Raw genomic sequence first — 22,893 nt, 5'->3', positions numbered from 1 at the left:
GGGGAGCCTTACAACCAAAACCACACTTCTTTAGAGACATTCTTCCTGAGTGAGTACCGTGCAGCAGTGCAGCCGAATGTGAAGCAGTCGATGTGTGCGCGGGCGCGCTCTTTCAGGAGAAAAGCCCATAAAAGGAGTTCCAACCTTTAGGAACATGAAGAGCCACGATCGAAAAAAAAAAACTTTCAGAAACTTGTAAGAAACCCGGAAGTGTGTATTCGGCACATAAATACTCTGTTATACGTCCAGTTTGATTTTTGAAACTTTGGCCATGTTTAGCATGAGAATTCAACTCTTTAACAGTGTAAATAACTTAACATGCATGAAAACCCTTTAAAGAAAGTATCAGTTTCCACAAAAATAAGCAGCACAACAGTTTCCAACATTAATAATAATAAGAAATGTTTCTTGCACAGCAAATCAGCTTATCAGAATGATTTCTGAAGGATCATGTGACACTGAAGACTGGAGTAAAGATGCTGAAAATTCAGCTTTGCATCACAGAAATAAATTACATTTTAAAATATAATGAAATAGAAAACAGTTATTTTAAATTGTAATAAGATTTCACAATATTTCTGTTTTTACTATATTTTTTTGATCAAAAAACTCTTCCAACTGTTGCTCCACCACAGTCTGAAAGTAAAAAAAAAATGTGTAATGAGTCAAAGTCAAAAGTTTGGAATTATTAGACTTTTTGGTAACACTTTTTTAAGCACTTTTTCTTACTGTTAATATTAATATTACTAGCATATTGGCTGTTTATTAGTAAACCGACCCAATACACCTAAACTTAACATAAGGGTCCTTTTTTTAATAAATAAATAAGCTTTCCATTGATGTATGGTTTGTTAGGATAGGACAATAATTGACTAAGATAAGACATCTATTTGATAATCTGGAATCTGAGGGTGCAAACAAATCGAAATATTGAGAAAATCGTCTTTTGTCCAAATGAAGTTCTTAGCTATGCATATTACTGATCAAAAATTACGGTAGGAAATTTACATCTAAATTTACATCTTAAAAATAATCAAATAGAAAACTTTTTGTAAAAAAAATTGTAATAAGATTTCACAATATTACTGTTTTTTACAATATTTTTTTTATCAAAAAACTCTCTTCCAACTGTTGCTGCACCGCAGTCTAAAAGTAAAAAAAAAATAGTTGTGTAATGAATTACATTATGACTTGTTCCAGAAAGCAATGACATTTAAAATCAAACTTTCATATCTGTGTAACATCCTCCTGTTCTAAAGCCTTGCATGTGCTGCGACGGCTGCTGAAATTAATTTCTCCTTTTCCTCTTAAGTCATTTGGCATATGTCATGTCCTGAACTGGCCTCGTCTAGCTGACTTCCTGTCTCTGCATCTGTGTGCTTGCAGATACCCTGTAACTGTAGAAGTGCGGTATGCAGGTGTGTTACGGTGTATAATGTCAGTCTATTGAGAAACGCAGATCTGTGAGCGTGTGTGTGTGTGTGTGTGTGTGTGTGTGTGTGTGGAATTATGTGTGTATTGACAGGGCTGGTTCAGCACTCCAGGGGTCTATATTTCCTTTGGTTTGGCTCTTTGCGCAGACAGCCGAGCCATCGGTATTATTACAGGGAGAAGTGATAATCTACTGGAATTCCCAGAATGCAACATCATCACACACACACACACACACACGCACCCCTGGCCTCACTGGCAAGCATGTCTATGAGCTTCTCTTTCACTGGCTTTTCTAAAAGCCCTATCACATCCCCAATGGCAAAACAGTCTGCCACTTAAACAGCATTAGCCAGGAGAATATTTGCGGTGTTCAGTTCCCAGAAAGTGCGCGCGAGTTGGTCTCCGTCTGTTTTACTAACCCTTCCCGTTCCCACAGGAGCATTTCAGATCTCGCGTCAGATCAAGGCTCATGACGGCAGCGTCTTCACTCTGTGTCAGATGAGGAACGGCACTCTGCTCACAGGGGGCGGCAAAGACCACAAGATCATTCTGTGGGACCACGACCTGAATCCGGAAAGAGACATCGAGGTGAGAGACTCACACTCACACATACATGTTTTTAAAGAGATACATTGTTATACAGTACTAGTTAAAAGTTTGGAATTATTACACTTTTTGGTAACACTTTTTTAAGCACTACTTTTTTCACTGTTAACTAGTAGTTTAATGCATATTACTAATCAAAAATTAAGTTTTGATATATTTACGGAAGGAAATTTACAAAATATATTCATGGAACATGTTCTTTACTTAATATCCTAATGATTTTTGGCATAAAAATCGATAATTTTGACCCATACAATGTATTTTTGGCTATTGCTACAAATATACCTGTGCTACTTAAGACTGGTTTTGTGGTATCTTTGAAGTATCTTATGTACGCTGCATTTATTTGATCAAAAATACAATACAAACTGAAATATTGTGCATTTTTGTAAATAAAAAAATATGTAAATGAATAAAAAATCTTAGTGACCCCAAACTTTTGAATGGTAGTATATATGATACTGTTTAATGTTATTTGGATAGCAAATCAGTTACACTTTATTTTTATGGAGACATTGTTACAGTGTAATTGGGTCAGAGATGAAAATGGCTTTTCAAGCCTCAAAACAATAAAGGTTCTTTTTTTTTACTTCAGAAAGTGTTAATTTTTTCTGAACAAAAAGTCCATATCAAACATGATTTACAGAAGACATCTACTAAAATGTATTGTAGTGTAACTAGTTCATATACCAAAAATTATTGTGAGTATTATAGATATTTAGAACAAGAATCATAAGATGACATTAAAAGACTATTTAAGGATCACAGTGCAGCCTTCAAAAACGAATTTATTGTCATTTTAAAACTTTATCAATCTTTGCCACTATCCTTTAAACCACTAGGTTTTACCTATTTGTCAGCAAGAAGTTTTAAACAATTTAAAATATATTACAGTTTAGTATGGTCATTTTTTTCTTTTATATATTTTACAGTACAGATCAAAATATAAAGTATATAGTATATTGTACATTTTTTAGAGAAATATGTGTTGTGTTGAATGATGATGGAACATTATTTCATCCATATTTTGACATTTTATTTTTATAGAAGTTACTTGAAACATTAAAGTAGGAATTTACTTGCTTTTAATATGCAGTCTATATAAATAAAATCACTTGTGTAAATTTAATTTGATGCGGACACGAAAATGAGACATCTTGTTACGCAAAATGAGACATCCCAATTACGCAAATAAGAACAAGAGTAATATTAAATAACTACATATAATTACTTTAGGGTTAGGATTTGGTTAAGGTTAGTTACTTGTAATGATGCATAATTTACTGTTACTGTTACTGTTACTGTTACTATATTACTTTAAAGTGATAGTTCACCCAAAAATGAAAATTGTGTCATTAATTACTCACCCTCATGTCGTTCCAAACTTTTGTTCATCTTCAGAACACAAATTCAGATATTTCTGATGAAATCCAAGTTTTCTGCATAGACAGCAATGCAACTACCACATTCAAGGCCCAGAAAGGTAGTAAGGACATTGTTAAAATAGTCCATGTGACATCAGTGGTTCAACCGTAATGTTATGAAGCTACAAGAATAATTTGTGTGCACAAAGATTCAACTCTCATGAACGAAATTGTATTCTCGTATTCTTGTAGCTTCATACTGTACAATTACGGTTGATGTCACATGGACTATTTAATCAATGTCCTTACTGCCTTTCTGGGCCTTGAATGTGTCAGTCTCGTTGCTGTCTTTGCATGGTCATAAAGGGCTTGGGTTTAATTCAAAATATCTTAATTTGTGTTCTGAAGATAAACAAAGGTCTTAAAGGTTTGGAACGAATTTTGGGTAAACTATCCCTTTAAAATAAAGTGTTACCAGTAAATCATAGCATATAACATGAGGAACATCACAAGCTCTTATAACAACACAAGAAAATAACATATCTATAATGTCGAATTGCTTTTTTCAGGTTCCAGATCAGTATGGCACTATTCGTGCAGTAGCCGAGGGCAAGGGGGAGCAGTTTTTGGTGGGCACATCACGCAACTTCATTCTGAGAGGCACCTTCAACGATGGATTCCAGGTGGAAGTGCAGGTAAACCAGATCTTTTAGTGTAAACCAAAGACCAATAATTCTAATTACTCAAATACATGCAAATATACACAAAAGCCGAGCCGATAGATATCAAAGATTTTAGTACACTCTTAAAAATAAAGGTGCTTTAAAAGGTTCTTCACTGCGATGCCATAGAAGAACCATTTTTGGTTCCACAAAGAACCATTCAGTCAAAAGTTCTTTAAAGAACCATCTCTTTCTTACCTTTTTATAATTTGAAGAACCTTCTTTTGCCACAAAGAACCTTTTGTGAAACACAAAGGTTCTTCAGATGTTAAAGGTTCTTTATAGAACCATTTAGACAAAAAATGTTCTTCTATGGCATCGTGAAGCACCTTTACTTTTTAAGAGTGTACCTGCAGTGGCAGTTTTAGAGTTAGTTTAATGGGACTCTCTATTTTTAGGGACACACGGATGAGCTGTGGGGTCTGGCCACCCACCCGTTCAAGGACTTGTTCCTCAGCTGTGCTCAGGACAGACAGGTGTGTCTGTGGAACTCAATGGACCACACGCTGGAATGGACCAGACTGCTGGACGTAAGGCACTCCCACAAACACACATTTGTATACATGTGCTCTGACTGTCAGTGGCCTGTTAATTATTACATATACTAATAATAAAAAACACAGTACGCTACACTTTCATCAGCTGATATTGTTCATCAGCCTCAAGGGTTATGTTAGAAGAGGCATTAAAGGAGAAGTTGACTTCCAGAATGGAAATTTCCTGATAATTTACTCACCCCTATGTCATCCAAGATGTTCATGTCTTTCTTTCTTCAGTCAGAAAGAAATTAAGGTTTTTAAGGAAAACATTCCAGGGATGTTCTCCTTATAGTGGATTTCAGTGGTGTCCAATGGGTTGAAGGTCTAAATTGCCGTTTTAATGCAGCTTCAAAGGGCTCTACACAATCCCAGCCGAGGAATAAGGATCTTATTTAGCTAAATGATTGGTAATTTTCTAAAAACTCTATCTCATTATCTTCTCCAACTTCAAAATCGTATGAGATTGTTGTTTTACCTTTTTTTGTAAAGGAAGTTTTACTTTCTCTTCATGTTCACTTTGTAAACACTGGGTGGGTACTTCCACCTACATCATTTGTGCTTAAAAGTCTATAAATTTGTATTTTTCTTAGAAAATGACCGATCATTTTGTTAGATGAGACCCTTATTCCTTGGCTGGGATCATGTAGAGCCCTTTGAAGCTACATTAAAACTGCAATTTGGACCTTCAACCCTTTGGCCACCATTGAAGTCCACTATTTAAGGAAAAATCTTGGAACGTTTTCCTCAAAAACTTTAATTTCTTTTAGAATGAAGAAAGACACGAACATCTTAGATGATGTGGGGGTGAAAAAATAATCAGGAAATCTTTATTCTGGAAGTGAACTTCCTTTTAAAAAGGCATAACTGCTAAATGTATTATTTATTTTCTTTTGTAACTATCAAAACCATCCAGGGCTACAGTTATATTCTATAATTCAGACTTAATTTTACTGGTTGCTGGCATAAGTTATGCAATCCCAAAGAAATTAAACTCGTTTGTTGACTTTGTGGAAACTTTCTCTTCGTCCAGATGTAAAAAAGAATGAATATTTCAGAGGCATCCCAGAAAACAAAGCGGAATAAACAGATGTTCTTGAGTAATTTGTCGGCAAACTTTATGACACATGCCGTGACATTAGTGGTTCTTGCAAAACCGTTTTATTAAGACATCAGTTAGAAGGTCATCTAGTGCAGTTTGGCAAATACTGATTTTTTTTTTTTTCACAGAAACTCTTATTTTAACAGCGGTTACTGTTTTCGGACAGTGTGTCTCTGAGTTGAGACTATGGTTAGTAGGACCTTGAAAGATTGAAAGATACTCAGAATAACCACTAACTACCCCTTGTCATCTTAACTGTAGGCTGTTTACATTTGTATTCATGCAGTAATATAGTATTTAGTTGATGTATATATATATCAGGTTTTGTTTTATTTTCCTTTCTTTCTTTTTCTTTTTTTTTCTTTTTTTTTACTTCATCTGTGCATTTAGAGCAGTGCTTCTCAACCAGAGGGCTGGGACCCACTAAAGGGGCCCAACACTTTTCCAAGAGGGCTGTAAAATGGCTTAAGATTATAAAAAAAAAAACACATAAATCATTTTATATTTTCATTCTTGCTTGCTTTTTCCCCCCTCTATAAACTCAATTTAAGAACTACTGTTCCCACAGTCTTGAAAAACCTTTGAAACCAGGAAACGTCATGAAAAATGTCTGTAATAAAGATACATTTTTGTAGTTCAAGTTTTAAAATATTTATCAGGTAGAAATAACAAAAAAAAAAAAATCTTGAAGTCATGAAAAACTGAAAAAGTCATGCAAATGTTGTAAAAAGTGTTTTAAATGAATTCAGTTCTTGAAACACTATAGAATTTTAATAATTTAATTTAATGCATTGTCACTTCTAGTGTCCATAAAAGTTTAAATACAAGCATCTTTCATTTCAGTAGAAATACAGTTGAGGTCAAAAGTTTACACGCACCTTGCAGAATCTGCAAAATGTTAATTATTTTACCAGAATAAGAGGGACCATACAAAATGCATGTTAATTTTTATTTAGTACTGACCTGAATAAAATATTTCACATAAAAGATTTTTACATATAGTCCACAAGAGAAAATAATAGTTGAATTTATAAAAATGAGCCATTCAAAAGTTTACATACACTTGATTTATAATACTGTGTTGTTACCTGAATGATCCACAGCTGTTTTTTTTTTTTTTTTTTTTCTCGTGATAGTTGTTCATGAGTCCCTTGTTTGTCCTGAACAGTTAAACTGCCTGCTGTTCTTCAGAAAAATCCTTAAGGTCCCACAAACCAAAAAGTCTTTGGTTTTCCAGCATCTTTGTGTATTTGAACCCTTTCCAACAATGACTGTATGATTTTAAGATCCATCTTTTCACACTGAGGACAACAGAGGGACTCATATGCAACTATTACAGAAGAATCAAATGCTCACTGATGCTTCAGAAAAAAAAACAATGCATTAAGAGCCAGGGGTGAAAACTTTTTGAATTTGAGGATTAGGGTAAATTTACCTTAATTTCTCTTCTGGGAAACATGCAAGTATCTTCTGTAGCTTCTGAAGGGCAGAATTAAATGAAAAATATGATATTTAGGCAAAATAAGAAAAATGTATCTTCAAATCTTTATTCGGTTCAAAAGTTTACACCCCCAGCTCTTAATGTATCGTGTTTCCTTCTGGAGCATCAGTGAGCGTTTGAACCTTCTGTAATAGTTGCATATGAGTCCCTCAGTTGTCCTCAGTGTGAAAAGATCTCAAAAACATACAGTCATTGTTTGAAAGGGTTCAAATACACAACATGCAGAAAAACCAAAGAATTTGTAGAACCTGAAGGATTTTTTCTGAAGAACAGCGGGCAGTTCAGGACTTATAAACAACTATCACTAAACAAAAAAACACAGCTGTGGATCATTCAGGTAACAACACAGTGTAAAGAATTAAGTGTATGCTAACTTTTGAACAGGGTCATTTTTATAAATTAATCTATTATTTTCTCTTGTGGACTATATGTAAACATCTTTTAGGTGAAATGTCTTATTCAGGTCAGTGCTAAATAAAAAACAACATGCATTTTGTATGATCCCTCTTATTTTGATCAAATAATTAACATTTTGCAGATTCTGCAAGGTGTATGTAAACTTTTGACCACAACTGCATATTTTAAATTAAAAGTATATTCAAACATCTGCATTAAAACCACAACTCCTACTTTTTATAATCGAGTCTAGTACACTTTGTGACTGTGACAGTGTTTTTGTGTTTTTAGGAGCACGGACACTGCGCAGACTTCCATCCTAGCGGTTCGGTTGTTGCCATTGGTACTCACTCAGGGAAGTAAGTGATCTCTGTCATCTCTATTACAAGTACATGATGAACTTTCCACACATTTAACTCAAAAATGGTTTGATAGCTGTAGTTCAGATATTGTTTTGTATGTTTCTCAGGTGGTATGCTCTGGACGCAGAGACGCGAGACCTGGTGGCCATTCACACAGACGGCAATGAGCAGCTGTCAGTAATGCGCTACTCTGTCGGTGAGCAAGACTGTAGTTTGTTTGCATACTCTGTGTTTGTTTGTTTCTTGCATTTCTGTGTCGAGCAGACAGCCAAATGTCTCTGTCTTTTCTCAGATGGCACGCTGCTGGCAGTGGGATCACATGATAACTTCATTTACCTCTACACAGTGTCGGATAAGGGACGCAAGTACAGCAGATATGGGAAATGCACTGTGAGTATCTGACGTTTACATCCCAAAGCTTTACTACTAGTGCTTGTCCACTAGGCCATAAACAATGAATTGAGATTTATTTTACAATTCATATAATTGTTTTATGGCTGTATTATTGTCTATTTTCACTATACCCTTTTTCTGCTGGATTCGATGGGTCAGGGGAGAGTGGAGGATAAAACTTTACCGTGCGTGACTGTTTGCCCACGTCTGACCTGGGTCTCGTTTCGCTCGGCTGTACTCCATCAATACACTCTGAATCACGCCACTGTTCTTCTGATTCCTCACGTTTTCTTGCTTTGTTTTAGTATTCTTCTGTGCAGTTTTTCAGCAGTTGACAAGTTTAATGTCGTTAACATCTGTGTTCGATCACAGTAATAATGGAGTCATTCTCTGAAAGGGGTGCCTTACAGAGTACGTTCTGTAGATTTATGTTCTGTCAGACAAAAAAAAGAGTTCGGTCATGTACTAATATATTCATGGACGCAAATGAATTATCCAGTTGAATGAATATTATTTTATGTAAAAAATAATCTGATTGATATATTGTGAATGGGAAAACCAATTAATACATTCTAAATAGAACTATAACTGGCTATACAGACTGGCTATAAAAATAGATTTACACTGCCGTTCGAAACGTCCAGGGTCAAAAATGTTTAAATGTTTTAAAAGAGGTCTCTTCTGCTCACTTTTATGTGATTAAAATACACTGAAGGTAGTAATATTGTGAAATATTATTTCAATTTTAAAAATTAACTATTTTCTATTTTAAGAAGAGACACTGTAGGCAAAAACACTGTTTTTTTCATGCACATGTCAAGTTTGAGATTTTGGGCTTTTCGGTTTTGCATAAAGTGTTTTTTTAGACTAGTGGAAAGAAAACATCTAACATCTAGCATTTTCACTGTTAAGTGTTTCATTTATAGCACTTTATCTATTTGTGTCAATAGATTTCAATTACAATCCATATTTTTAAAGCTGAAATATTTAATATTTTTGTGAAAACTGTAATTCAAAAAATAATTTATTTGAAATAGAAATCTTTTGTAACATTAGAAATGTATTTACTGTTTTTTTTTCTTGCTAAATAAAAAAAAAACTATTAATTACTTAAAAAAAAAAAAAATCCCAAACCCAAACTTTTGATCAGTAGTGTACTTTTTTTTTTAAATATGTATAGCATACAAAACCTTTAAGTTATAAGTTGCACAGGTTTATTTGTTGCAATAGCCAAAAATACATATGGGTCAAAATGATACATTTTTATACCAAAAAATCATTAGGATTTTAAGTAAAGATCATGTTCTATGAGGATATTTTGTAAATTTCCTACCAAAAATATATCAAAACTTAATTTTTGATTAGTAATATGCATTGCTATGTTTATTCAGCTTTTAGATTATGTATTTCATCTTTTATCTTTAAAACACACACACACACACACACAAAAAAAAAAAACAGATTTCTGTGTTCTTCATTAAACATTGAAATGAAATTATTTTCAGTATTTTCAGTTTATTTTCAGTTTCAGTCTGTCAACTCTGTGGATTCGGACAAGTCAGAGCCAAGTCAGACAAACTGAGATTCCCTCCCTGAGCTGTAAGTCAGACGGTATTAGTTTTGTGTCTCTCTTTGCACGGGGTGGAGACCCTCCTGCATTATTTATTGAGACCACTGAGTTCAGTCTTTGAAAAAGGCTTTTATTTGCGCTATTCCATCCCTTTGATTAGTTGTCAGTGTCTGTGAGACACTCATGTTGACTCTCATTTGAAGAAGGTTTATTTGTTCTTTTAGATTAATTGTTTGGTTTTTTCGAACTTTTGAACTCTGTTGCTTTTATGTATCTAGGTAAAGAGCTAAGAGTACCTCAAACGTTAAATGGTCATTATTTTGCAGAAAGTCTGATCAGCTGTTTTCCATGCAGTGAAAATGGATGTCCGATCACTCTGCCAAGTTCCAAAAAGAACAACAGAGCAGCATAAAAGTATCCTGAAAGTAGTTCAAATGACTCACACGCGTCATTTCTAGTATTCGAAAATTATTTAATTGTTTTGGGTGTGGAACAGCTCTCAAATTACCCTTACTTTCATTTAAACATGATGCTTCAGGATGCGTTGCTCATACTTTCAAAGATTATCCTCAAGAGCAAGGTGAATGTAATGGTTTCAGACAATTAAATGTATCTTAAGTATTATTCTTGAATTTTATATTAAATGCAATTAGCTGGACTTTAGAGTTTAAGTACATTATTATGTGTAATTTCAGATTTGCTTGTATTATCACTGTAATTGGGTTAAAGTGTTCTGCTGAATGCATTTGGGGTAACCTAACGTACTTTAACGTGACTTTTGGTGACATTTTTATGTATTTTTGAATATATTCGAAATTGCATGTTTTTGAAAATATAGTAACTTGAAATGCAATATCAAATAACACAGATCATATGTGACCCTGGACCACAAAACCAATCATAATGTTTAATTTTTTAAACTGAGATTTATACATCATCTGAATAAATAAGCTTTCTATTGATGAATGGTTTGTTAGGATAGGACAATATTTGGCCGAGATACAAATATTTGAATATCTGGGTGCAAAAAAAAAATCAAATATTGATCAAATTGCCTTTAAAGTTGTCCAAATTAAGTTCTTAGCAATGTATATTACTAAACATAAATTAAGTTTTGCTATATTTATGGTAGGAAATTGACTAAATATCTTCATGGAACATGATCTTTATTTCATATCCTAATGATTTTTGGCATAAAAGAAAAATCGATCATTTTGACCCCATACAATGTATTGTTGGCTATTGCTACAAATATTCCTGTGCTACTTCTGACTGGTTTTGTGGTCCAGGGTGATATATAATTATAATCAAGTACTTTACATGTACTCTAAGTTTGTTAGTCAGCACATCAAAATAAAACTTCTTCTTTTAAGTGCAACAAATGTGCTTTAATTAAAACATTATTACAGAGGGCACTTTTTAAAAGTGTTCGTTTTAGGGCTGCGACAATTGATGAATCGGTGTATTGCGATTTTCCAAATACATCGTGATTCTCTCTGCAATTGATTCTGAGCTTAGTTTTAACAGCTGATGGTGCTCTAATCTAGTTTTTAACCACACACAAGTAAAAAAAATACATCATGGAGCAAAGAGGAAACTGATAACATACCATCGGACAAGACAGAGCAGGTTACTTCTGGTACTAAACATGTCTCACCATTAAAATGTTTTGGTTTTAAAGAAATTCAAACAATAAATACCGTTTTGTGGCTCTTGCTTTTTAGATAAATCGACACATGAACCGATCTTTTCTTCACTTAAAGAATTGAATGAACATCAGAACGTATTTTATTTCAAGCATGGAAAGACATCAATAAACACAATTTTTCAAGTTTAAATTCGCCAAAGTTAATCTACTCTCCTATCTGATTTGTTTGTCAGACAAAAATGGTGAATTTCTGGGTTATGATTGGTCAGATTGCCTGTCAATCAAGAAGAAGAGTGCTTGTGAGGCTCTGACTTGGCTCAGAATGCTTGTATGACATGAGATTAATGTAAAAACATCCCACTGTGAACACCATTGTGATTCGCTTCAACCATTTTGAACTTTATGAGATTCATGTGTGTGTAAAGAACAGGAAGCAAGCAGAATACGGCTGTTTCTAAAGCACACAGGGCCATCTGCTGTTCAAAACTAAGCTCAGAATCCATTCGAGAGAGTTGCGATGCATTCAGGAAATCTCAGAATCGATGCAGAATGCCAGGGAAAGTGGCCAAAACCCCTCTAAAACCAGCCTGCTGACCAGCTAAAACCAGCCAACCAGCCTAGGCTGGTTTTAGCTGTTTTGTTTTGTTTTTCAGCAGCGAAGGGTTGCAGAGGTCTGAGAATTTCGGACTCGGTGTGCAATGACCTTTAGAATGTATAGGTTAAATGTAGATTTTTAGTACTTTCTTGTCCTTTTTTTTACTAAGCAGTAGAAAAAGCATGCATTGCCATCAGCTGTTCAAAACTAAGCTCAGAGTCCATTTTGAGAGAGTTGCAATGCATTCGGAAAATCTCAAAATCGATGCAGAATGTCTCGATTCACAGTGAATCTAGTTATTTTTTCAGCCCTACTTTTATTTCAGTTGCAAGTACAGTTTTTATATACTTGTAAGATTTTTTTAAGTACAATACAAGTGCTCATTCAATACAAATAGGCGCATTTCTTCTTCACAACCCTGCTGAAAAAGACAGCTAAAACCAGCCTAGGCCGGTTGGCTGGTATTAGCTGGTTTAAGCTGGAAGTAGCTGGTTTTAGCTGTTTTTTTTTCAGCAGGGCAGGCTGGTAAGGATGATTTTAGCTGGTGGTCTCCCAGGCTGAACAGCCTGGCCAGGCTGGGAAAGTGGCCAAAACCCCTCTAAAACCAGCCTGCTGAAAATCTAAAACCAGCCAACCAGCCTAGGCTGGTTTTAGCCGTTTGTTTGTTTTTCAGCAGGGAAGGGTTGCAGAGGTCCGATATTTTCGGACACTGTGTCCAATGACCTTTAGAATGTATGGGTTGAATGTAGATTTTTAGTGCTTTTTTTTCCTTTTTAGAACTAAACAGTAGAAATCACTCTCATTGCACTGAAAAGATGAGCTTCAATATTCTGCAGAATGTCCACATTTGTGTTCCATTGAACGTTGAAACAGCTCTGTGATCCGTAACGGTTTGATTCTGATTATTGAAAATGCTGTGAAAGAGCTGTTTTCTTTCTCAAATCTTTTAATCTCCGCCCGCAGGGACATTCCAGCTACATTACACATCTTGACTGGTCCCCCGACAACAAGTTCATCATGTCCAACTCAGGAGACTACGAAATCCTTTACTGTAAGTGGACGACCGCAACAGGCCTTCTCTGGCTCGCTTTCTCTGAAGAACATTCATCTCCAATCATATTTAACTTTTGTTTGATTGGTTAGGGAGAATACATCATTACTGATTCAGCTTGTGGTTTGTGTTTGCACTTTTGGTTTTTGGACCAAAAGCTGTCGAAAATTCAATTTTGCACCACATCCCAGATTTTCCTGACAACTTGTTTTCCTTCTTCCACAGGGGACATTCCAAACGGTTGTAAGTTGATTCGAAACCGTTCTGAGTGCAAGGACATCGACTGGGCCACGTATACCTGCGTGCTAGGATTCCACGTCTTTGGTCAGTATCTGTAGAGTAGTGCATTATGGGTATTATTACTGGTACAATTTGTCACTCTCACTTTTAAACGACTTCGTATGTAATGAAAATTGACTAGAAGAACGCTTACTTAATGTAGCATGAGTATGTGTGTGTGTTTGCGTGTCAGGTTTGTTTCTTCCAAACGCTTGGCTGGTATTTGAACTCTTTGCTCTATTTCACACTCATTCCCTGTCAGTGGTTTAGTCTTGAGGGGGGTCTTAGTCATTCTCTCTCTCAGACACTCCAACACACTTGGAAGTCTAAATGAGGACAAACCAGACTTCTGTTGTTTTTCTACAAAGTAAATTATTACTTTGTACTATAGCTATAACCTATTAAATCTATTTAGTAATCTAGTATAAGAAAATCCTATGGCTTTATATTTAGTTCATTCCTGCTGCCAAATTTTGCACATCATCTTTATTTATAATCTGTCAATCAGCTGTTCTCCCTTTGCAGCATATTTAATCTCACTTTTCTCACTCTGTTTTAACAGTCTGTCATTCTGATTTCTCTCGCATTATGAGTGACTTCATGTCTAAGCAGGGCGATTACAGAAACCAAAAGTAGTTCAGCCCACAAACTCACTTTATCTGTCAGCGTAGCGTGCCGTCTGGTGTGTGCAGGTCTGTAATAGTGGAGCACATTCTCACAGGGTGCTTTTAAATAAAGCCAGCCCAGTCCTGACCACAGCTCCACATATTTTAGCACTTTATTAGACTGGAAAAATATTTGGTTGAATTGTACAAATTCCGTAGCACTGAGCCAATAGATTAGAGCAGTACAGTGAATGCGATGCTATAGAAAACTGTGTGCGAGTGTACCTGGTGTTCTTCTGCCTCCTGCTGGTAAGCTTATTGAAGAATCCATTCCATTCATGATCATAGTTTTTGACTTTGGTGAGATGTCTATGTGATCAAAAATACCTTCCCTTATTACAGTTAGTAAGGATTTTAAGTTTTTTTTTTTTTTTTTGCTTCTTGCTACCAGGTTTTAAAAGAAAGATTATTTACCATCAACATAAATGTCTATTAAAAAAATAGGATCTCAACAGTAAATGTGGACACATTAAATAAAGTCAAAATGTAAACACTTTAATAAACCATATTTCTCAACATAATTGTTTAATTGTTTAAAAAAAAAGATAGGGACTAAAGGACGATGAGTAATGACCTTTAAATGAAACCTCTTCATTGTGTACTTTTGTGACTCAGAATTTCATCATATTGGCAATTATCACTTGTTCCTGGAAAAGCTTTAGCCTGAGATGCTGACAGGCTACTGATAAATGTTGTTGTTAAGTTTGTAGTGTGTCTTCTAGCTAGATACACCCCATTGTTGTGCGCTGATGAGTTTTGCTGTTTGCTGTGTGACAGGTGTTTGGCCCGAGGGCTCAGATGGGACAGATATCAATGCCCTTGTGCGATCTCACAACAGGAAGGTGATCGCTCTGGCTGATGACTTCTGTAAAGTGCACCTTTTCCAGTACCCTTGCTCAAAATCGAAGGTCTGTCACGTCACTTTACTACCACATTATATAGAGTATTTATCTTGCATATATTGCATATTTATCTTTTACATTTGTGTGTTAGTTGTTTGTTAAATACAGTGTTGCGAAGGTTATTTTGGAAATGTAATTACAAGATTTGTGTATTTGAACCCTTTCCAAAAATGACTGAGGACTGAGGACATCTGAGGGACTCATATGCAACTATTACAGAAGGTTCAAATGCTCACTGATGCTTCTTAAGGAAACACAATGCATTAAGAGCCGGGGGATGAAAAGTTTTTGAATTTGAAGATCAAAGTAAATTAAAATTTTGTCTTCTGGGAAACATGCAAGTATCTTCTGTAGCTTCTGAAGTGCAGTACAAAATTGTAAAAAATGATATTTTTCATATTCTTCATTCTGTTCAAAAGTTTACACCCCTGGTTCTTAATGCATAGTATTTTTTTCTGGAGCATCAGTGAGCGTTTGAACCTTCTGTAATAGTTGCATATGAGTCGCTCAGTTGTCCTCAGTGTGAAAAGATGGATCTCAAAATCATACAGTCATTGTTGGAAAGGGTTCAAATACAGAACAATGCTGAAAAACCAAACAATTTGTTGGACCTGAAGGATTTTTCAGGTAGTTTAACTGTTCAGGACAAACAAGGGACTCAAAAAATGCAGTATTAAGAATCAAGCGTATGTAAACTTATTTTTAGAAATTCAACTATTTTTGTCTTGTAGACTATATGTAAACATCTTTTATGTGAAATATCCTCAGGTCAGTACTAAATAAAAAACATGCATTTTGTATGATCCCTCTTATTTTGGTAAAATAATGAACATTTAGTAGATTCTGCAAGGTGTATGTAAACTTTTGACTTTAACTGTATATGAAGCCACACCTAAGAGTGTGAATCAGTAAACAAGTAAACAGTTTGATTCATGATTCATTCAGTTGGTTTCAATATACTGAAAAGCAATTTTATTCAATAACTTTTTAAATTATAGGATTTGTTTTTAGCAAAAGTTCACCATATCTATTTTCAAAATGCATGTTATTTACATAACCTATTTCGCCCCCTGGATGTGGATGTAACCTCGCCCCCTGGATCTTGTGTACTGCAGTGAGGAGCTACTGTTCTTGACAAAACATGAGCTGTAATTGGATGATTTTAATGAAACCCTGAGAGCTATTATTTTGTCTCTTTATCAGAATTTTTATTAGTTTTATTATTTATTTGCAGGCCCCAAGCCACAAGTACAGCGCCCACAGCAGTCACGTGACAAACGTGAGCTTCATGTACAGTGACAGTCACTTGGTTTCAACGGGCGGCAAGGACATGAGCATCATGCAGTGGCGTTTGGTGGAGAAGACCTCATCCTTGGTGCACAGCGACTCCAGCTTGGGCCTGGGCGATTCCCTGCTTCACAACTCCACCCATCGCACCCTGGCATCGGTACCCAGCGTTCCCCACACTCCTACTGAGCCCATGCCGGTGCCAGCCTCGCTACCCATCAACACCCAACCCAACACCAACACTCCCCCTCCAACTCCCCCTGAACCCCTGCACATGGTTACTCCTAATGGACAGCAGGGTGGCTCCCCAGAAACCCCGCCCCCTTCGGATGAGGCCACGCCCCCATCCGACAGCACCCTGAGCCCCAAGGACAGCCTAGAGCCTAGCGACGATACAGCCACACCCAGTGATGAGGGCACAACCTTTAACCCGCCCTTATAAAGCAGTCCGACCCCTTCTCTTGCCTGCTAGATAGCCCGCCCAAAGGCACCAGCATGTCACTGCAGCCTTCCCGTCGGATTACAAAAAGCAGGGTCTCCTCAGTTTTTATCCTTTCGAGATTTTCTTTTCGTTTCGTGTCTTAGTTTGTTGTTATGTTGACATTCAGTAGATGTGGTTGTGGAGGCATTGGTTTGGGTTGGATGGTGAGAGATTTGAAATGTGTAGTAAAAACCTTTGGAATAATTTAGCGCACCTACAAGTTTACACTGACACACCCACACTACCACACAAACACTAATGCACAAATGCATTGACACATCAGTAACTGTGACACATTTAAAAAAATTAAAAAAAATAAATATTAAATATTTAGATATAAATGAAGTGCATGTTCATATAAACAGGCCAATGGACAAATACAACATAAAAATAGACATGCAATTTATTGGCATTTGGCATATACATCAGTGCACTTAAGGATAAGTAACTATGGATAAATTAAGTTTAAAAATTCAAAAACTACTAAACCTTTTCCTTACTTTCCTCAAACAAAAATGAACATTCTGTATTTATTTACTCAACCTCATGTCGTTCCAGGCCTGTATGACTGACTTTCTTCTGTGAAACAAATGTTTTTTATAAACGTTTTGAAGATGTTTCGAAGATCTTTTGAGAATCTTTCAAAGATATTTAGAAGATCTTTCAGGGATCTTTAGAAGATCTTTCCAAAAATCTTTCCAGGATCTTTAGAAGACCTTTCAAAAATCTTTTGAGGATCTTTCGAAAATCTTTCGAAGATCTGTGGAAAATCTCTCAAAAATCTTTTGAAAATCTCTCGAAAATCTTTCAAAGATCCTTCAAGGATCCTTCGAGGATCTTTCGAGGATCTTTCGAGGATTTTTCAAGGATCTTTCGAAGATCTTTCGAGGATCTTTCGAGGATTTTTCAAGGATCTTTCGAAGATCTTTCGAAGATGTTTTGATTATCTTTTGGGGATCTTTTGAAGCTATTTGGAAATCTTTTGATGATTTTTTAAAAGATGTTTTTGAGGATCTTTTGAATGTTTTGTTCATATAACTAAAGTCAGTTGGGTCCAAATCAACATTGGACCTATTTGACTTTCATTCTTCAAAATATAATTTTATTTGTTGTGCAAGGCAAGTCATACAGTTTTGGAACAACATGAAGTAAAAGATGTTCATTTTTTGGGATTCTCCGCTTTCTGTGAACATTGGTAGAGGGCTGCATGTAAAGCTGATTTGCGTGCTTGCATAGCATCTGTCCCTGAGCCAAAAACTGCAGGACGTGTATAACTGGTGACACCAGGCAGGTGCACCTGGCTCATTGGTCAGACTCAAGGACCTCAACAATTCAAGCTGCTTCTGCAGGACGTCATGGTCACTGACATCTTGAATCGCCGCTTTACAGAAGAATAGCCATAAACATTTAAGCACTTCATTCAGCACAAACCCAACAAATACACACTCACACACAAGCCTGGCCTGCCTTAAAATGAGGTCTGCATGGCGATAACCAAGCTATTTTATAAAAACCCCTAATTTCAGTCTTACCTGCCGGTCTAAAGATGCCGCACCACCCTCACATCTCCCTCAGTTTCTTCTGTTGGACTGGAGAACCTCCTCTGTATCCTTACCATCCGTTTTAACCTTGCATCCAAATGACTCTCTTCTCACTGAGACTGAATTGTTTTTAGGTTTCATTTTGGGACAGTTTTTTTTTCTTGTCATTTTGTTCATTGGACTGAGATGTTCTTGTTTTTTATCGTATGAGAGAAACGAAAGATTAAACGAGTCTTAAATGTGCGTGCGTGAGTGTGTATGTGCGCGCGAGTCGCCGCTTCTTTCATTCCGCTGGAGGGTGATCGCCCTGCCCCTCTCTCCCTCACATTTTCTCAGGATCATTTTTTGGAGTCCAAAAGAGAAAGAAAGTCAAAGAATGAAATTATGTTTTTCCCCACTCCTCTTTGTAATGCTTACAAAAACCGTACCAGAAAGTACCATGATAGTACTGTGGTATTATTTGTACCATATTGGTCTAATTTAAGTAATTTGGGCAATTTTTGGACATTGACAGGAAGGAATGTCATGGTATTTGAGCATGGTATGTTATTATTTTTATATATGGTGATGAGATGGAAGGAAAAATTATATTTCAATGCTTATGCATTCTCTTGTAAATGTGTTGCGTTCCTCAGAGGAACTAGTAGTTCCCCTGAGAAATTTTGCTTTTATTCACAAAACATTTGTATTTTCTAACAAAACTTTTCTGATCTTTTGTAAAAGTTTTGTGATCTCTGAGAATTATTGCATTAATTTGCAAAACATTTGCGTTTTCTCCCAAAACAGTTTTTCTGAGAAACTGCATTCTCTCGCAAAATATTTGTGTTCTTTCGCAAAAGTAGTGCTTTCCCCTGAGAAAATTAGTTTACATTCACAAAACCGTTGTGTTCCTCTGAGAAACTTTGCATTCTCTCACAAAACATTTGTGTTTTTCGGTTAAAAGTTATGTGTTCTCCCGAGAACGATTGCGTTCATTCACAAAACATTTGCGTGTTCTCCCAAAACGGTTGCGTTCTTCTGAGAAACTTTGCTTTCCCTCGCAAAACATTTGGGTTCCTTTTAAACGATTTGTGTTCTTTTGAGAACATGTGCGTTCTTTTGCAAAACATTTGCATTTTCTCCCAAAACGGTTGCGTACTTCTAAGAAACTTTGCGTTCTCTCGCAAAACATTTGTGCTCTTTTGTAAATGTTTTGTTTTCTCCTGAGAACTATTGCGTTCATTCACAAAATAATTGTGTTTTCTCCCAAAACAGTTACATTCTTCTAAGAAAACATTTGTTCTTCTGTAAAAGTTTTGTGTTCTCCCGAGAACACTTGCGTTCATTTGCAAAACATTTGCGTTTTCTCCCAAATGGTTGCGTTCTTCTGAGAAACTTTGCTTTCCCTCGCAAAACATTTGTTCCTCTGTAAAAGTAGTGCGTTCTCCCGAGAAAGTTTGTGTTCATTTGCAAAACATTTCTTTTTTCTCCCAAAAATATTGGGTTCTCCCGAGAAACTTTGTGTATTTCTTCCCAACTTACAAAAAATTTGTGCGCAAACATGAGAATGTAAAAGCATTGAAATATAATTGGGTATTACCATATGATACCATGGTACTGTTCCATGGTACTGCCACAGTACTTTTTTTGTAAGATGATGCTCTCCCAAGCCTTTGTGTGTTTCCCTCAAAAATTCATGGAGATATGGATGAAGAAAAAGCTCACTGAAGATTAAACAGCATTCAGAGGCTCCGATATCTTGAGATGAAGCGTTTCTTTTCTCAAAAATGAATCAATATCAGAGAAACACAAGAGCGCAGCTGCTGAGAAAGATTCCCTCCAGTGCTGCTTGATAAATGGGAATCTAAATCATCAATATTGCACCAGAAAAGACATCAGAACAACTCTCAACAGCTTTTGGAGGCAACCTCAAGATTTTGAACCATTGCAGAGTATTAAAACACATTGTATGTGCAGTCTCTGTGTACAAAGGCATGAGAAAGCATGGTTTACACGCTCAGATTTTAGGATGTGATGCTGTGCATATGGTATTGAGAAACCTGGTTCAAATACGCATTTACAGTAATTTGGGTTTTCCTCCTTCCTTGGGTTTTTTAAGTTGTGAAAGAATGACAATCTTCAGTAGTGTGTATAACACCATCAGCATTCAGATACTCTTTTAGCCAAATGCCTCAAATTCATGTGTGTCTGATTCAGGTGTGTTTTTAAGTGCATGATATGGATGTAATAGTGGACTTAGGTGGCTTTAGCAACGTTTAGATCAGTAGATGGAATGATACCTGATTGGTTTTGTGGTGGTGTGTTTATGCAACGTTTGCGCTGTAGATGGTGAATTGAACGCCCCTCAGCTGGTCTGCAGTTAACTTTTTATACGTTTTTATGTACACTTTATGGATTCTCAATTTTTGAAGAAAGTGGGGAGGTTTTCATTGAGATTGCCTTTGTTAGGTTTTCCATGGACTTTGATGTTTTTGACTTGTTCTATACAGTAGAAAACTTAAGCCACACTTTAAAAAGTTCATTGCGTTAGATAGTGTAGCATTTAGATTACTGCACACTTTTCAAGCAAGACATTTCAAATAAAGCATTTGAATGAAGTTCAAAATGAAGAAAAAAATCAACTGTCAATTGATAATGTTGACAGGTAATGTGATTCTCAATTTGAGGAGAACTGACTAAATACATCCACTAAAAATCAACAAAACACAAGCTTATTAAAAATAAAAAAGTGACATTTTTGAGTGTGACTGAGGTCACTAGCTAGGCTCTCCTGAATGTCTGGCCTCAGGACACCATTGATATCAAAAGGGCAACTCTCAGAAGCTTTACACAAGGCGCAAACGAGGACATTGTTCTTTCACAGACCTTTGTTGTTGCATTCAGGGCTGGCTTTATTGTGTATATATTGGTGTACCTGTATGTATATAACTATTTTGTTGGTGGGGAGGTTCTCTGAAATGCAGGGGCGATGATTCATGTTTGTTTTCATCCACGAAAAAGCTGGGAGATTGTCTTCCTGCAGATGCAGGTGCAGTGGCCTTGTGGAATGAGTTCAGATTTTAGGATTTGTTGCACTGTGGCTGGTGTTGCTCTACCTGGATATTTCTCAGTTTGGAGACTCCAGGGCTTTTCTATAGACTTGTTACTTCCAAGAACATACTCGTTTATCTGAAACCGGTTCGCCGAATGGAGCGTTGCATCCAGAAATGTTTTTTGAATGTCATAGATTATTTGCCTTGTTATTTGATATTGAAAAGAATGGTGTGTGGTTTGGGTATTTCGAGAGAGTATTTGAAAACTGCGTAGAAGCCGTTGATGTCAATGTATTGGTGTTCACCATTGAGGAGACTGCTGTTTGTGTTTTTTATCTGCTAATATCCAAGAGCTAATTTCCAAACTAAGGGAGAGAGAGGGAATTGAAAAGTCCAGCTGGTGATTGTATCTACACTTGGAGGAAATGTTGGGCTTGAGTACAGCTCTGGACTTAAAAATGCTTTGCTGTTTGCAGGGCATCTGATTATATCCTCATCGAATAAAGATGCGGAGATGAAACTAAGCTTTTCTGATAAACAGAATAACAGTTATGAAAACCACAATGATCCTGATTATGCAAATGATTCAATGATGTTAACAAAATCTGAAAAGGCAACTTTTTTTTCTTTCTTGTGACAAAGTTTGAGCCAATCTGTCTCTTATGCATTCCTGCCAATGGGCAGAAAATACTGAAGAATTTAGAAAATAAAGAAACATTTTAAAAACAGTTGTTGTGTTTTTCTCTTGTGGATGTTCATTTGAAATAATATCTTTCTCCAATGTGAACACCTCAATGAATAGTACTGATAGTGACAAATATGTTTAAAGCAATAAACACTTTTTTTAAGGGCCCCTATTATGCTCTTTTACAAAGTCTTTATTTTGTTTTGTGGGTGCACTAGATCATGCTGTCATGCTTTGTATTTCGAAAAACATTATTACAATAGCTTTCTCCCCAAGCTGGCACAATTGGTTTGGGTTTGATGAAGGTCCGCCTTCCGAAAAACGAAATGTGTTGTGATTGGTTAGCAGTCCCACTGTGTTGCAATAGGCGAACAGCTTAGACGACGTTACAGTCCTGCCACGCCCCTTACCAAAGCAGCAAGTTCCGTGTACAACTGTTAGCACAAGCTAGATTAAAATGATTCTTACTTTTAAATATGGATATTTTTCTTACAAAAACACATCAGATTGTTAAAGGAGGCATTTACTGACCCCCAGAGCTATGTAAGGCACATTTTATAATGACTTGTTTTAGACTGATGGAGAGGAACACTTGCCTATGCCGTTCTAAAGCTTGGGAGTGCCAGGATTATTTTTAATATAACTCCGATTGCATTTGTAACTTTTTAGAGGTGTTTATGCCCAAACATACATACCGGCTAAAATTCAAAAAGTGAAAAAGCATAATAGGACCCCTTTAAA

General features: G+C 36.1%; 1 protein-coding gene across 1 annotated transcript in view; it reads left to right on the top strand.

Annotated features, from left to right (window-relative positions):
* LOC141325973 (echinoderm microtubule-associated protein-like 4) overlaps positions 1-17,181 on the top strand; it is a 44,916-nt gene extending 27,735 nt beyond the window's left edge. The window contains exons 9-18 of the mRNA XM_073834690.1: positions 1,871-2,022; positions 3,974-4,099; positions 4,525-4,656; positions 7,953-8,020; positions 8,131-8,219; positions 8,316-8,413; positions 13,193-13,280; positions 13,506-13,604; positions 15,002-15,132; positions 16,361-17,181. Coding sequence (XP_073690791.1) covers positions 1,871-2,022; positions 3,974-4,099; positions 4,525-4,656; positions 7,953-8,020; positions 8,131-8,219; positions 8,316-8,413; positions 13,193-13,280; positions 13,506-13,604; positions 15,002-15,132; positions 16,361-16,855 — 1,478 coding nt within the window. The 3' untranslated portion in view covers positions 16,856-17,181. The remainder of the gene's footprint in view (positions 1-1,870; positions 2,023-3,973; positions 4,100-4,524; positions 4,657-7,952; positions 8,021-8,130; positions 8,220-8,315; positions 8,414-13,192; positions 13,281-13,505; positions 13,605-15,001; positions 15,133-16,360) is intronic.
* Positions 17,182-22,893: the final 5,712 nt, after the last annotated feature.

The sequence above is a fragment of the Garra rufa genome, chromosome 2 (assembly GCF_049309525.1).
Source record: "Garra rufa chromosome 2, GarRuf1.0, whole genome shotgun sequence".
Lineage (NCBI taxonomy): Eukaryota > Metazoa > Chordata > Actinopteri > Cypriniformes > Cyprinidae > Garra > Garra rufa.
This window is presented reverse-complemented; position numbering and strand designations above follow the sequence as displayed.